Genomic DNA, 17,192 nt, shown 5'->3' with positions numbered 1-17,192 from the left:
GTGTGTGTCTTTGTGTGGCAGAGACGGAGTGTGTGTCTCTGTGACAGAGTGTGTGTCTCTGTGTGGCAGAGACGGAGTGTGTGTCTCTGTGACGGAGTGTGTGTCTCTGTGACGGAGTGTGTGTCTCTGTGACAGAGTGTGTGTCTTTGTGTGGCAGAGACGGAGTGTGTGTCTCAGTGACGGAGTGTGTGTCTCTGTGACGGAGTGTGTGTCTCTGTGACGGAGTGTGTGTCTCTGTGACGGAGTGTGTGTCTCTGTGACGGAGTGTGTGTCTCTGTGTGGCAGAGACGGAGTGTGTGTCTCTGTGACGGGGTGTGTGTCTCTGTGACGGAGTGTGTGTCTCTGTGACGGAGCGTGTGTCTCTGTGTGGCAGAGACGGAGTGTGTGTCTCTGTGACGGAGTGTGTGTCTCTGTGACGGAGTGTGTGTATTTGTGTGGCAGAGACGGAGTGTGTGTCTCCAGCCGGGACGTCCAGGAGAGAGAGGACTGCATGATGTGTTTTTCAGTGGGCTGATTCTGCTCTGATCGCCCCTTTTCGCATTGTCAGCACCAAAGCATAGCCAAGCATGTCTGTCCGTCTGTCTGTCTGTCTCTGTCCGTCTGTCTGTTTCTCTGTCAGGGGCTTCCTCCTGCAGAACGATGTGAAAAAAATGTTCTAAATAAAAACACCCTGCAGGACGTCTGGCGTGATCCGGAGTGTGTCATCTGAGGAAGTGTAAAGCCGATGCAGTCTGATCTGTGACTATAGAGCCACAATACTGCAGCATGTGAAAGATCCTCTGTGTGTTTCTGTGAGTGTGGCCCCCGAGAAAGCAGCTCTGTGTTTCTGTGAGTGGGGTCCCTGTGAAAGATCCTCTGTGTGTTTCTGTGAGTGGGTCCCTGTGAAAGATCCTCTGTGTGTTTCTGTGAGTGGTGCCCTGTGAAAGATGCTCTGTGTGTTTCTGTGAGTGGGGCCCTGTGAAAGATCCTCTGTGTGTTTCTGTGTGTGTGGCCCCCAAGAAAGCAGCTCTGTGTGTTTCTGTGAGCCAGGGTCCCTGTGAAAGATCCTCTGTGTGTTTCTGTGAGTGGGTCCCTGTGAAAGATGCTCTGTGTGTTTCTGTGAGTGGGGTCCCTGTGAAAGACGCCGTGCGTTTCTGTGAGTGGGGTCCCTGTGAAAGACGCTGTGTGTTTCTGTGAGTGGGTCCCTGTCAAAGATGCTCTGTGTGTTTCTGTGTGTGGGTCCCTGTGAATGAGCCTCTGTGTTTCTGTGAGTGGGTCCCTGTGAAAGACGCTGTGTGTTTCTGTGAGTGTGGGGCCCTGTGAAAGACGCTGTGTGTTTCTGTGAGTGGGTCCCTGTGAATGAGCCTCTGTGTTTCTGTGAGTGTGGGGCCCTGTGTGTTCCTCTGAGGGCCCCTGGACCATGTCATCCTGATGCCATTAGTCTTGCTCCATGCCACAGATCATGCCATCAGGTTTCCGTGGGGAACGAGGTCGTCTTCCTGTGAACCGTGCCACCTGAACCTTTGCAGTGTCAGTCTGAGGAAAAAAAATAAAAGAAGGATTTAAACAAGTGTTTCTGTTTAAAAAAACATGGCTATGTTCAAGACATGTTATATGAGAATTACATTTAGTGATAAAATGACAATTCATCTTTTTAGATTACTTTTTAATTCTACATTCTGACGACAGCACATACAGTAAAGGGACATTATTTTGAGAAAGAATCTTGGCACCAGCAAACCCACGTCATTACCACATTGTACCAGCAGAGGGAGCAGGAACAAAGAACACCCTCAGTTAATAATGGACAAAATTGCCTATGATTTTGTTTAAATCAGTTAAACAGGTTAAGTTTATTTTTATCGTATAAATGTTCATATGTTTTCGTACCATAAAGTATGTCAGTAAATAAGTATGTATGTACCAGTCTGAGCCGGTATTCAACGCTTCTGAAATTAGGGTTGTAAAACCTAAAAATGAAAACAATCCGTGGAATTACGTCAAATCGTTCACTGCACATTAAGTGCAATATAATTAGCAATAAAATATTCGTTTAAAATATATAATTTATATGAATAGGAAAAGACCGCCAGAGCCTGTTTTATTTCATTAATTCAGCAGAAAACTGGTGATTTTGTTGAATTCAAGCTTTAGTCTAGAGCAGTGTTTCTCCACACTGGTCCTTGGGACGCAGTGTGTACGTGTTTGTGTTCCAAGCTTAGTCACACGGTCTGTATTGTATTGAGCTGCTAATTGTTCTTATTGAGACTTTTTATGTCTATAGAAGGCCGATTTACTCTCTTAAAGACACAATATGCCAGAAATAGCTACGTACTGTTGGCCCCAGAAAAAAAATAGATGTCCCATATTCAAATCCCAGGAATTGCAGTCATACCAACACATGCTTTCTTAACTGTACAGTATTGTAGAGGCTCCAGTTTGAACTGATTTAATTACAAACTGACAGCTGTATCACCTTCGTCCCATTGACCGTGTGGAAACCTGAAACCATTTGTGTAACAGAGTTTACTGACAGCAAACCTGGATTGGAATAAGTTACCACATAATTATGCTAGAATTTAAACACATTTTCTTAATTGATCGGGAGATTGGCTCTGACAAATGTATTTGTGTCCGTCAATTGATTGTGATCGGTTTTGTTCACGACCTGTTCCCATATAACATTTTGTTTTTCCTGAATTACTCGCCAACGATGTTATTCACTATCAAAGTCTTAGTAATTATTTCTGTATTTTTAATACCTCACCGAGTTAGCATAGTTCTTTACACGTAGCTCTCTGTAAATATAATGCTTGCACTGTCTGAAGACAAGAAAACGGACGAACACAGAAGTTGAAATCTTATTGACAGGAAACATTGAGACTGCTCCTGCTTGGTGTAAACCCAGGAAACATTCTGTAAACAGCACACACCTTCCTTCCGCATCGACTCCGGCTCTCTCCGCACCAGGCATCCCCCCCCCCCCCCCCGTTCGGCCAGGAAAGAGTTAACGCTGCCTCCGCTCCTCACCAAACGCCGGAAAGAGGCGCAGGCAGCCCCGCGAGTACTCGCGCATCCTTCACACTCGGCGTTTCTTGGGTGTTGCGGGGACGGCACAGATTCCGCCTGATATCTCGCGATGGACGCCCTGAAATCTGCCGGGAGAGCTATCATCAAGAGTCCGGGAGTTCCGCGACACTCGTGGGGTACCTCCAAGCACGAAAGTGAGTGTTTTTTTGTGTTCTTTATATGATGATACAGTGGATAATATCACACATATACGGTGTCATTTTCGCCGTTGGACCTGGCAGCAGTGACAATAGGCGAGTTAATTCATTTACCTTTCTACCTTGTTGATGTCATGTGAAATAGACCAAACGTCAACCGTTGTTTCGTACAGTTTTAAAAAGGTACGAGTTTTTTTTAATACTTCAATGCTTGGAAGCGAACGATTGCATTGTATTCGCTAATACTACACTGTCTTTATTTGCGTCCGTGTCCGACCCGACTGATTCTGGGTCCTAACGCTACGCTTTTAACCAGTTCGCCTCAGATTCTCCCCAAATTTAATGAACCCTTCTCCGAACTAAATTGTATCCCATTTGAGGAAGTGCGTTACTTTTCTATGGCCTACAGTTCTTTAAACGTTATCATCTCTCCATTTGTAATGGTTATAATTGTTACTCCATAATTACTGTATAATTGTTTCTCCAAATAACGTGATCATGTTGAACAGATAATACTGGTGCAAAAATGTGTTGAGATAAAATATTTGGCACATTGTTTACAGCAATATACATTTACCGATCTTTAACCGAAAATACTACTGTGTACATACAATGTAACACATGTGTGTAACTTTGCACAAGTGTATATGTGTTCATGTATATGTGTTGGTCTGTCATGTATATGTGTAAAATAGTCACTGGCTCTCCTGTAGTACTGTGTGGTCTGTAGGGTGTTAAATAGTCACTGACTCTCCTGTAGTACTGTGTGGACTGTAGGGTGTAGAATAGTCACTGGCTCTCCTGTAGTACTGTGTGGCTGGGAGCTGCTGTTAGGATGTGTCTCAGGGCGGCATGATGGTGCAGTGGATAGCAAGAAGGTCCCATGCTCAAAATCCTTGTGTCCAAATGGATTTCCTCTGGGTAAGACATGCAGGTTAGCCTAAGTGGAGAAAATTTTGTCTTGGGCTAGACAATTCTTGTCTGGGAAACCAGCCGAAATCACAGAGTAATCACAGACTAAATTTTGTAATCACAGAGTGTAGTTACACAGATTATGTTTTTTGGGTGAAACTTCATTCTCTTCTAAAAAAATTAAGAAATTGAAAATTTCTCCACAGAACCCCTGTTGATTTCTTCAGTTTCTGTTTGATTGAATGCTGATCAGTGAAGTTGCATGTTACATTACATTACGTGGCATTTAGCAGACGCTCTTATCCAGAGCGACATACAACAAAGTGCAAATCAAACACAAGAACAAGTGCAAAAGTGGACCTGAGAGGACAGTACAGTGCATGTGTTACTATTTATGAGGACTCAGGCACACATGGCCCCAGGACAGACCTGTCCCCGGCTACCTGCGTATAACCCATAACAGCACTTATGATTATGATTAGTCTCTGAAGTAAAAGTGACTAATGGAGGTTGCAGTTGAGGAAGGATTCCTTTGGAAAATGGTTCACCTCATTAGTCTAGTCTGTTCCTGATCATCTTCTGTGACTTAACGATCCAACTCATTAAACACATCTAATCTACATCTTGAATTATTTAGCAGCTTGGATTTAGATGGCCTGGCATAAAGCGATGATTGTGTATGCACTGTGATTTAATGGAATTAATATGGATGAGACAATTTCATTTCAAATCACCGCCAAATTAATGTGCTCTGTGAATGTGTGAATGTAGGTGTGTTTGTGTGTGTGTGCATGTGTGTGCGTGTGTGTGTGTATGTGCGTGTGTGTGTGTGTTTGTGCGTGTGTGTGTGTGCGTGTGTGTGTGCGTGTGTGTGTGCGTGTGTGTGTGTGTGCGTGTGTGTGCGCGTGTGTGCATGTGTGCGTGTGTGTGTGTGTGTGTGTGTGTGTTTGTGCGTGTGTGTGTGCGTGTGTGTGTGTGTGTGTGTTTGTGCGTGTGTGTGTGCGTGTGTGTGTGTGTGTGGGTTTGTGCGTGTGTGTGTGCGTGTGTGTGTGTGTGGGGGTTTGTGCGTGTGTGTGTGCGTGTGTGTGTGTGTGGGGGTTTGTGCGTGTGTGTGTGTCCGTGTGTGTGTTTGTGCGTGTGTGTGTGTGTGTGCGTGTGTGTGTGTGTTTGTGCGTGTGTGTGTGTGTGTGGGTTTGTGCGTGTGTGTGTGTGTGTGTGTTTGTGCGTGTGTGTGCGTGTGTTTGTGCGTGTGTGTGTGTGTGGGTTTGTGCGTGTGTGTGCGCGTGTGTGCGTGTATGTGGGTTTGTGCGTGTGTTTGTGCGTGTGCGTGTGTGTGCATGTGTGTGTGTGTGCGTGTGTGTGCATGTGTGTGTGTGTGCGTGTGTGTGTGCGTGTGTGTGTGTGTGCGTGTGTGTGTGTGTGTGTGTGTGTGTGTGTGTGTGCGTGTGTGTGCGCATAGGTGTTGGAGGTATCTGTTGGTTAGGGGCTCCGCATTCATCACTATCTAGTGACCCCTGCTGGTCGATCGGGTGCCTGCGCGCTGCACAGAGCTGGGTTCAAATAGTATTTGTTTTGGATTCAAATACTTTTCTGTGTTTGACTAAGCTTGCCTGGTGGAATTTGGAACAAATTGAATGCTCCCAAAAATATAAACCCCATCCACCTGTTCCTCCATGCAGGCTGAAATGCACCAGGCAAGATCAATAGATCGCAGAAAAATATTTGAATCCAAAACAAATACTGTTAGAAGCCAGGTCTGGAACTGCATGCTAAAGTGCATTTGAAAGGTCTTCTTCCAACCGTTCTTGGCCGCAGTCTGCGGTGCAGAGCTGGCGACCCCTGGTGTTGTGGAGGAGAACTGCACATGTCCTCAGTCACCCAGACTGGCAGTGTGATTGGTGCATGAATGTAGCTTTGGCTGCTGATTATCCATCCCAAATTTGGAATTGGACAAGCATAACTCCATGTTGGGCGCCAAAAACCGGGTTGTTGGTGTTCTGGAGAGAAACGCTGTGTGTGGAGATAGGAAGGACAGAGACCATGGGGATGTACCCTCTCTCTCTCTCTCTGCCTCCCTCTAAACCCCTCCACCCATCTGTTTCTCTCTGTCTACCCCACTGCTCCATCTCTCTTTCTCTGTCCGCCCTCTCTCAAATTCAAATTCAAATGTCCTTTATTTGCATTGCAATCAAACTTGTTGCAAAAGCTCTCTCTCCATCTCTCTCTCCTGCTCTCTCTCCCTCCCTCTCTCTCTCTCCCTCCCTCTCTCTCTCTCTCTCTCTCTCTCTCTCGGCCTACATTCCCCCCCCCCCCGCTCTGTCCCAGATTCCTGCCCTGTTCTGAGGACAGACGCCATCTTGGCGTTTCCTGTCCTCTTGCCCACAGAGTGGAGCAGAAAGGCCAGAGCAGCCCACGAGCAGTGCTAGCCTGGGGCGCTAGGCTCCGGAGATGAGACAAGTAGGCCATGCTTTCCCCGTTTGTGCGTAATAATGCACAGTGTGTGCGGCACTGTATGTGCTGGGAATATTTACTGGTGAACAGGTAGCTCCAGTGTGCAGTCTGAGTTACTGACTCAAGGTATGGGCATGAAAACTGCATACAGAGGTACAAATGGTTGTCATTGGGACAGTACCTTATATTTGCTTAAGGTTGTACTCCTAGCCAAGTGTGGCTTGAATGTATTCATTTATAGTGTATCGAAAGAGCACATTACTGTACTTTCAGGGTACATTTGGAAAATTAGATCCATGCAGAACAGAAATATACCTCCACTGTTACTTTAATTCAGAGAGTGTACAGCTATATTGGGACACTGGGTCCTTTGAAGCGGTCACGTGAGTGTCAGTCCGAGGTCAAGTGTGTCTAAAAATCCGAGGTTTTGTGTGTTTAAGGCAAGGGTCGCATGTCAAGTCAAGTCATGTCAAAAAAACGTCAATCGTTTTTTATTATTTTTATGAAAAGATGCTTTACAGAGTAGCAAAAGGGCAAAAACCAGGATCGCGGGAGGAAGAGTGGCCGGTAAGGTGTAAAGGTAGGACGGACGAAACAGAAACGTAATGAGAAATCTATCATCGCAAATAGATTGTGTTGAGCGGGCTACAGTTAAGAACATAAATTAGCCGTAAAAATGACACTCTTGCTGGAAAAATAATCAGTCACCTGTTTTATTGTGCATGGAAATCAATTTCAGAATTTAAACACTTCTGAAAAATCAATATTATTTCATAAATAATATATCTAAAGGCACTCTTTTCACTTGCCTGCACAATTGCATTTATTGGACAATTCCAATGCAGAAATTCAGCATAGCATTTATATAGGGCAAAATTATTTACATTTGTGAATACGCTTTTTGGTGGCACAACTTAAGGCAATTGGAAATGGTATAATTCATGTGTATAAAAAGGTCTTTTTCTGGTTTGGATGTATAACTCAGGTGTATATAAAAAGGTTTTATTCCGTTTAGAACGAGGGAGAAAGCGATTTGAGGTTTCCTTCTCCCGGCCGAACCCGCAAAACACGCTTCATTAAAAAATAAAAAATATATATTTAAGGAAAAAAAAGAAATACTTCAAAGAGCCCGGGCGGAGGTAGGGCGTGTGAAAGCCTCGAGCATCAACACGAATGCGCTCAATAATTCATGGGTATTCCTGCCGGGAATGGGATTTTCCCCGCAGTGTATCAGGCCCGACAGAAGTCAACACACCGCATCAGCGCTTTCCCATCACGCTCGGAACGCCGTAATCGCAGAATTCCCGAGGTTGCGGCTTTATTTACGCGCTGGTGGGAAATCAGGAAGACCTTCTGAATCTATGAGACATTCACGGCTCTAAAATCTTATCTGCTATGTTTACACTACGCAGGGGACAGTCCCGCCTGGAGAAATGCGGGGGTTAAGGGCCCTTGCTCAAGGGCCCAACAGCTGCACTGGTTTTTTTTATCATGGCTACACTGGGGTTAGGGTTGAACCACCAACCGGATAATATTACTGAAACGTTCTCGAAAAATTGTGATTCAAGAAAGTTTTGCTTCGCAACGTTTTTTTAGAATGTTGCACAGAACGTCCCCCAGTTGTCAAAAAAAATAATAATAACGTTACTGCAGCGTTGTGAGAACGTTAAGAAACGTTTCATACAAATGTTCTAAGAACTCGCAGAAAACCTGAACAGATTGAACATTCTGGGAACCGAACCCAACGGTCAGAATTAAATCTGTTAGCTGGGAAAGAACACAGTTCTAATGCAGATTCCATTAGGACAGTGTCAGATTATAGCAGTCTGTTCAGACCTCGCCTCTATCAGCGCAACCTTGGACATGCGTACGTCATCAGGGGATTTTAAATGCGCTGCATTTAGGGAAAATGTTGCCTGCTTAACAACTTTCTCATCCAGTGCGCTCAGTTGATGCGCTCAATATAGGCAATTAAGCTGTTTGTCTGATACAGCCTTTGCGTGTCAGGTAAAACAGATGATTGCTGGAACTGTTTCTGATATGCAACAGCATTACTTATTCATTAAGTAATTTATTATGTATTTATTAAATGACTAATAAATAAAATCAACGGGTTGCATCATGGGTAACTTTTCACACTGGGTAAAGATTTTCGGAAGTGTTTTGGGAGCGATCTTCCTTGTGTGCATTGTGAATTTTCTAGTTTCCCTGAGCTTGGGAAAAACAGTGCCTTTATAGTTAGTGTTATGAAATTCGGCGATGACTCGTCCTGCCAGTTTTGAATTATAACGGCGAAATATCTGCTCTGAATCACTAAAACCCGGCTTAGACTACCTGTAGGTCATTTGGAAATTTTAAAATATATATATATTGCAGTTTTCAATCTGTTTCAGGTCACATCTGCACATTAAACGTGAGGGCGGAGATCATTCCGTTTGAGAGGCAGACCTTGGAGACGTCTTTAGGAAATGGGAAACGTTTTCCGTCGTTAAGAGGGAGGAACGGAGGACATGGTTTTGGGGAATGAATAATTCAGATGTGGCGAGAGCAGAGTGTTGCTGGATGGGACTCAGGAACAGATGGCCCAGCGGGTCAGAGAGAACGCCATGGCGGGGGCCGTTACCCGCCCGTATTCTCACTGTCAAACGGTCCTGGAAATTAAATAAAATGATATTTAATTCTCAAATGTGTTTTATTACAGCTGATTGTAGCGTTGTGGGGTTTTTCTGGGCTTTCAGACATAACCAACGTGCAGTATATATATATATATATATATATATATATATATATATATATATATATATATAGAGAGAGAGGGAGAAAGAAAGAAAGAAAGAGAGAGAGAGACAGAGAGAGAGAGAGAGAGAAATATCAGCAGTTACATGAGTGAAAAGGGATGCTTTACACCTTTTAGAAAAAAACAATGCAGAATGCTCATTTCTGGAGATATTCTCATCAAATCTGAAATGGGATTTGTCCAGTGTTTTGTTTGTGGATCCATTGTATTTCTAAGCATGCCAGGCACCGCCACAATAATCTATATCCTCTCAAAAACAGAAAAAAAAATTCAGGACAGACCCAGACTCTCGCGATATGTTCAGTCTGTGTTCAGCTCCGTCTCAGACTGTCGTGATGCACTCTAGCAGTCCTTGGCTAGTTTCTCCGGCAGACATGTTTGTTTGGGGTTATTTTAAGCCCACGGTGCGCCCCAGAGTTCATATTTCCTCACAGAGGAGTCCTGATGGAAGCTGTTCTCTGCCCAACACAGAAGGCTTAAACACACAGCAATTAGCCAAGAGAGCTTCAGCGGAGGGTATTGATCGGCCGTAGTGCGGCGTGGAGGATTAGCGCACTGTGTTGTTAGACCCACGCTGAGCGCTGTCTCACTGAGGGAGCCGGTATTGATCTGTGGAGAGGCCCCTTTGTTTGCTGCTGTGTGCTTTGATATATAATGCAGTCCTGCAGTTCCCCACTGATACTGTGTCCCTGTGGGGTCCGTCTGTCATCGTTTGATTGGCTAATGCAGTTACTGTGTCCCGCTGGTGTTTGTTTCTCATCGTTTGATTGGCTAATGCAGTTACTGTGTCCCGCTGGTGTTTGTTTCTCATCGTCTGATTGGCTGAAGCAGTTACTGTTTCCCAGTGGTATCCGTCTTTCATGATATGATAAATGTTGAATGGTAAATGGTTGGCATTTATATAGCTCATTTATCCAAAGTGCTGTACAATCGATGCTTCTCATTCATTCACCCACTCACACACACTCACACACCAACGGTGATTGGCTGCCATGCCAGGCACCAACCGGCTCATCAGGAGCAGTTGGGGGTTAGATGTCTTGCTCGGAGAGCTCAGTAACATTAGCAGTGGAATGATGGCTGTTATTATTAGCATCAGTAGCATTAGCATTAGCAGTGGACTGATGGCTGTTATTATTAGCATCAGTAGCATTAGCAGGAACAGCATAATGACGGTGATTGTCGCTCCTGTGCAGAGCTGCCGGAGAACTGGACGGACACGAAGGAGACGCTCCTGGAGGGCATGGCGTTCAGTCTGAAGTATTTGGGGATGACGCTGGTCGGGCAGCCCAAGGGCGAGGACATGGCCTCCGCCGCCATCCGCCGCATCGTTGCCACGGTGAGTCCCGCCCCCGTTTCCACGGCGACTGAATCCTGCTGTCCTTCTGCGTACTTTGAGGTCGTGACTTTAGTGTCACTAACAGCCGGCCTCGTGAACTCCGTTTCCCAGCAGGCACCGCTGGGCCAAGGCAAGCCGTGAGATATGATAAACTCTGATATCGTAGTCTTTATGTGAGCAAGCTAGGGGGCTGCACGGCCCTGCTCAAAATCCATCTTAAACCGGCCTACGCTGGTCAAGCTGTTTTAAGCTCTGTTTAACTGGTCAACCAGCTGTTCGCCAGCTGACTAGCCTACATAGTCAGCTAGTCCACCAGTTAATCCACCAGTTTGACCACCAGCTTAGTCTACCAGCTTAAGCAGCTATAGACCAGCTATAGACCAGGTATGACCAGCTACAGACCAGCTATGACCCGCTAGAAGTGTTGAAAACACAGTTTAAACCATCATAAACCATCTTAGCTGCTGTTAGCTGGAATTTCAGCTGGGAGTCCTGGAAAAATAAAGATAACAAATTTGATTCAGCTAAGAGAAGGGAATGATAGCAAGGAAGCAGGTAAGATATAGACAAACTTGACACTATATTTTCTGGTGTTTTACAGATGAATTTATGACACTTTTTATCTATGGTGTTATAGTGTTAGTAATGTAGCAGAGGCTGTTTTGGGTCCAAAGTCTGATTCAGTTTGTCAGTTTCTCCCAAGTGAAGGCTGGTACATTCACATTCCATTATGCTCCCCGAAAACTTACATTTGAAGAAATATTTTGAGATATATATATGAACCAAATCCAAACCCAAATTAGGACAGTAGTTACAGTTATATGTTTTCACGAAACTGCTTGAAACCTGCAGGTACTCTGAGAATGACGTATTATTTTATTCTCATTTAGATCTGAGGAGAAAGGGCAAAGATGGCAGGAGTAATTTGGATGTGCTCTGGGGCCAGATGAGACAAATAACGAATCTGGTGCTCATTCCCATGGCAACCAAGTGGCTTGAATGGGATTGGTCATCATGTTTGTTATCACACGGTTCCTGGGGCTCTTTTCAATCACTTATCTTTCACCTCCTCCCTCCCTGTCCTTGCCCCTTTCCTTGCTCCTCGCTCCTCCCACCGGGGGAGGCAACAAAGGAAGCAGGAAAAGGAGGTGAAGACGTGGGAATTGAGAAAACGTCAATTAGGCAAATGGAACGTCCCTCGCTCCTTCAAACGTCAGTTCAAAGCAGCGTCAGTTACAGACGTGGCAGATGGGGAGAGGTGGATCCACAGGTCAGTTACAGACGTGGCAGATGGGGAGAGGTGGATCCACAGGTCAGTTACAGACGTGGCAGATGGGGAGAGGTGGATCCACAGGTCAGTTACAGACGTGATGGGGAGAGGTGGACCCACAGGTCAGTTACAGACGCGGCAGATGGGGAGAGGTGGATCCACAGGTCAGTTACAGATGTGGCAGATGGGGAGAGGTGGATCCACAGGTCAGTTACAGACGTGGCAGATGGGGAGAGGTGGATCCACAGGTCAGTTACAGACGTGGCAGATGGGGAGAGGTGGATCTACAGGTCGATCGTTTATACGCCAGGCTTTCCGAAAAAATTATACGGATGCGCTCGTGTTTTCTTGCTCGAGAAATCTCCTCCCAGCTCCAGCATCTAGCTCCTAGAAGGAGCGTTTAGCAGGTTGTAATTTCCCTAAAGATGGTGGACCTCATTCCATTTCTGGGTCAGGCACTGGAGGCCCCGGATGTGAGAAATGTGCGGTTGGAAAGAGGCCGGGGTGTTGGCTCTCGGTCATGGACACGGTCGTGTCATGTGTCGGGCGCTGCGTAAGGCGCTATACTCCTCCACAGCGCCCCCACCGGGCCGGCGCTGCTCCGAGCAGGACTGCAGTCTCCGCGTGACTTCCCCCCCAGCGCTGCCGTCCCAAACCGCTCTTTCTATTCTGGTCGTCCTTGAAGAGGCCTCCTCCTGCGTTCAGAGCCATAATGCGCTGTTATAATCCACATCCTGCTCTGCTCTGCCCCTCTGTGTACGGAAGAGAAGAGACAAACTGTTAGTGCACCCAGGACTGCTACACACACACGTGTACACACACGTACACACGTACATACACGTACACACACGCACGCACATGTACACACACGTACACACACACACACACACGTACACACACACGTACACACGTACATACACGTACACACACGCACGCACATGTACACACACGTACACACACGTACACACACGTACACACATGTACACACACGTACATACACGTACACACACGTACACACATGTACACACACACGTACACACACGTACACACACGTACACACATGTACACACACGTACACACATGTAAACACACGTACATACACGTACACACACACGCATGCATGTGCATACATTCACTTACAGACATATATGCACACATATACACACATATACAAACACACACCACACACACGCCACACACACACTCACAGACATATACGCACAGACACACACACGTAAACACTCACTCTCACACACACACACACACACACACACACACAAACACAGCCTCCATAGAACCCATTGGCATTATTTTGATCGTATGAATGGGAGCAGAGTTTGGTATATTGGGGCAGTGCTGTGTTAATGGGCGGGGTTTGGTGTACAGCTTTGAGGGGATTTAACACGGTGGGGTAGTGTGCAGTGTGATATGGAGGGCATCAGAATCTGCAGATTAGAGATATGTGTGTGTCTGTGAGTGTGTGTGTGTGTCTGTATGTGTATGTGTGTGTGTATGTGTGTCTGTATGTGTGTGTGTGTGTGTGTGAGTGTGTGTGTGTGTCTGTGTGCCACATTTCCGCTGGGACCGGGGTGGGGGTTTGGGGGGGGTGTTGTTTTGGCAGGATAGTCTGAAGCCTTCATCCTAGCTGCCTGCACTCTCTCCCCCCCCTCCCCCCCACACACACAGTGTTGAACACACATTGTGTCCGTTACAATAGGCAGAATTCCCAAGTCTGTTTGCAAATAGGTCAGACATGAGCTTTTGAGTAACCTGAAAATACTTCTAACACAGTCTGTATTTTAGTTGTGTTGTAGCTGTGCTGTAGTTGTGCTATAGCTGTGTTGAGCTCTGCTCTCTGTCTCTCCCTCTCTCTCTCTCTCTCTCTCTCTCTCTCCCTCTCTCTCTCTCTCTCTCTCTCTCTCTCCCTCTCCCTCTCTCTCTGTCTCTCCCCCTCTCTCTCCCTCTCTCTCTCTCTCTCTCTCTCTCTCTCTCTCAGGCTCGAGCCAGTGCCAAGAAGTTCCGTAAAGTAACTCTCACCGTGTCCCCGAAAGGCATCGTCATCTCCGACACTGAGAGCAGTCAGCTGATAGAGAACGTGTCCATATACAGGTGCTTCCCTTCCCCCCCTCCTCTCTCCTCTCCTCCTCTCTCCTCCTACCGTATGCTGTTCCTCCCTCCTCTTCTCTTCCTGTCTCTCATCTCTCCTCTCCTCCTCTCCTCCTACCGTATGCTGTTCTTCCCTCCTCTTCTCTTCCTGTCTCTCATCTCTCCTCTCCTCCTCTCCTCCTACCATATGCTGTTCCTCCCTCCTCTTCTCTTCCTCTCTCTCATCTCCCTCCTCTCCTCACCCCCTCTCTCCCTCCTCCCTCTCTCTCCTCCTCTCCTCTCCTGGTGACGCTGCGGCAGTGTGTGTAGCAGTGTGTGCTGTGGCAGCAGACACACAGGCTGTAATGAGTTGGACCTCAGGCTGAGCGGTGAAGGCTCTGTGTGTGGCTGTGTTTTATCTGCGTTGAGCGGTGTGTGGTGTGTGTGGGCAGTGAGAGATGTTTCCTGCTCAGCAGACGCTGCGTGAGGATCAGAGAGGGGCGGGGATCCTGGTTCCAACACGCGAATATCATCCTGAGCACTAACTCCGTGGCCACTGGCTGCAGTGCGTGTGCAGTGAGGTTCATAAGTATTTGGACAGTGCTGCGGTTTCTGTTCTGTTGGCTCTGTACTCCAGGACATTGGATTTGAAAGTGAAACAATTAATAAAAGGTTAAACCTTTAATTTCAGGGTATTTACATCCATATTGGGTGGTCTGTGTAGGAATTACATCCCTTTCTATCCATAGCCCCCTACATAGTTTAGGGGACTCAGCCGTTTCTGATTAGTCAGCTTTATTCAGTCGCTTCCTTAGTGCAGGTGTAAGAAAGCTTTCAGTATCTAGTCTTGATTCTGGGCTTTTGCATTTGGAGTCTGTTGTCAGCATTTGTCAACATGAGGACCAGGGTTGTGCCAAAGACAGCCAAAGAAACCGTTATGAGCCTGAGAAATATACTAAAAAATAAAATAAAATAAATAAAAAACAGGGAAATACTTACGGATCTCACTGTGTACAGGATACTGTCCTGTTTGGCACTGTCTTTTTTTATGAGACTGAAAAAGAGCACAGGACCTCTGGGTTGGGTCTGTCCATCCAGGCCCCCTCGTCCTGCCAACAGAACGTCTCCCCAGTGCAGCTGGCTCACATCGCTGCCCCTCTGCTAACATCTGATAACGTCTGGCACAAAATGGCCGCCGTCACCTCGACGCAGAATCTCCATCGATTCCATCAAGTGGCAGATTCTCACCGGAGCGTAACCCAAGTTACAATCTTACTGTAGTTTTATTTTATTTTTTTATTTTTTTACTGTAAATGTAATTTACAGTATTTTTTATTTTATTTTTTATTTCATTTTTTATTAATAACAGATTTAGTGATACAGCGAGGAGTGAGTGTTTTCGAGCTGTCTCTAACAGTGCTATGTAGGTCATGTGTCAAACAGCCAATCAACAACAGCGTGCATCAGGGGCTCAGGCCTCTACACGTGGCCTTCCTCCGCTGTCTGATCACGCTAATTACGCTCGAGAGCCTTTGTGAAGTGGGAGAGAGATTCTCCCCTGGTATTTGGTTGGTAAGTTTGTCTCTGTTTCTCTCTGTTGTTCTCCTGCGGACGTGAAGAGATTGTATATTTCTGACGCCCGTAACTAACACGGTTAATCTCGAGATGATTCACTTGGGATGTAACACCCCCTGGCATGCAAGACAGCTCTATACGACCCAGCGGTGTTAATAATGAATCATTTATAAATGTATAAATAGTGTATCAAAAAGGATCTGTTCAATATTTTATAAGTCGGTACAATATCTAATGTAGAGTAATGGTTGATGTATATTGGTATTCAGTGCTAACCTAAGCATTGAACCATTGTATTGGCATTTTAAAAATTTACTCATTTATTGAACCCGAAGTCACTGTGCCATAGTGTCACAGAAGCTGTTCCAGGTCTACAATCCAGCTAAAACCAGCTTGAAATTACCAGCTACCTGTGTGTGTGTGTGTGTGTGTGCTGGGGGTAGATGGCTGAGCTGTGATCGGTGTTCTGCTTGTGTGTGTGTGTGTGTGTGTGTGTGTGCTGGGGATAGATAGCTGAGCTGTGATTGGTGTTCTGCAGAAGGTGAACTGTACCTCAGAGCCCCATTAAACTGCTGAGCTGGTCCCTTACTTTGCTGCACTTTTCCATGGGCGGACAGAAGCAAAAAAAAACATCGTTTGTAACTACTTGGTGTCTTAGGTTTAAAGGGTTTTTGTTCCTCAGATTAATTTAATACTGCTGGTAGATCAAATGATTATTCAGTCAGAGTCTGAATCAGAACCATATTTAAGAGTCACAGCAATTGGCCACTCAGAACTGAGAGGGTTGAGTGTTACGGTATAAAATGTGTTTTTTATTTTGTTAATTAAAAGATGGCATCTTCATATCCCATCATCCCTCAGAACATTGTTCTGTGATTGGTTCTTTGACAAGGTCCTGGCAGCAGCCAATCAATTCTATTGATGTGAGAACACTGCAAAATAAACATATTCATCGTCAATGGAAAAGGACGACTTGACAAAAACCCAACATTATGAACTGCCATTTCTAAATGTGAAAGTATCCTGTTTTCTTTTGTTTTTTTTACTGTAAAAATCGATCCCAATGTGGCATTTCGGTTTGTCACTTATGTGTTTCATTTCAGTGTGATATTTATGTGCTGTTCTGTATTATTTGTACTGCACAGTGTTTGTCTGTGGGGACAGCATTTGAGTGAGCCGTTTCAGTGTGTTTATGTGAAGCCCTGGTTGGGGTGATGAAATCTGCGTCCTTTTCTCCTCGCTGTAGGATCTCATACTGCACCGCAGATAAAACTCAGGACAAGGTGTTCGCCTACGTCTCCCAGAGCCAGTTCAACGAGACGCTGGAGTGCCATGCCTTCCTCTGCCCCAAGAAGAAGATTGTACGTGTGCATCTTTACTGCAGTATACTGTCTTTACTGCCGTTATCCAGCAAATTTAGTTTAGCAATCAATAAGATTTATAAAGACTACAGCACTTTGGCACACGTTTTCATATTTATCACATTATGATTTGGTGTTGCTTGAAATCAAAATTTTAAAAAGTAGAAATTCATCTCACGATTGCATATAATATATT

The 17,192-nt window shown here is 45.6% G+C and overlaps 1 protein-coding gene across 1 annotated transcript in view; it reads left to right on the top strand.

Moving 5' to 3' along the window:
* The first annotated feature begins 3,085 nt into the window (after window positions 1–3,085).
* si:dkey-71h2.2 (low density lipoprotein receptor adapter protein 1-B) overlaps window positions 3,086–17,192 on the top strand; it is a 25,216-nt gene continuing 11,109 nt past the window's right edge. Inside the window, exons 1-4 of the mRNA XM_061242833.1 lie at window positions 3,086–3,203; window positions 10,563–10,705; window positions 13,972–14,084; window positions 16,882–16,996. Of these exons, the coding sequence (XP_061098817.1) occupies window positions 3,119–3,203; window positions 10,563–10,705; window positions 13,972–14,084; window positions 16,882–16,996 (456 nt within the window). The 5' untranslated portion in view covers window positions 3,086–3,118. The remainder of the gene's footprint in view (window positions 3,204–10,562; window positions 10,706–13,971; window positions 14,085–16,881; window positions 16,997–17,192) is intronic.

The sequence above is a fragment of the Conger conger genome, chromosome 5 (assembly GCF_963514075.1).
Source record: "Conger conger chromosome 5, fConCon1.1, whole genome shotgun sequence".
Classification (NCBI taxonomy): Eukaryota; Metazoa; Chordata; class Actinopteri; order Anguilliformes; family Congridae; genus Conger; species Conger conger.
Note: the sequence above shows the minus strand (reverse complement) of the source record. Positions and strands in the feature narration are given on the sequence as shown.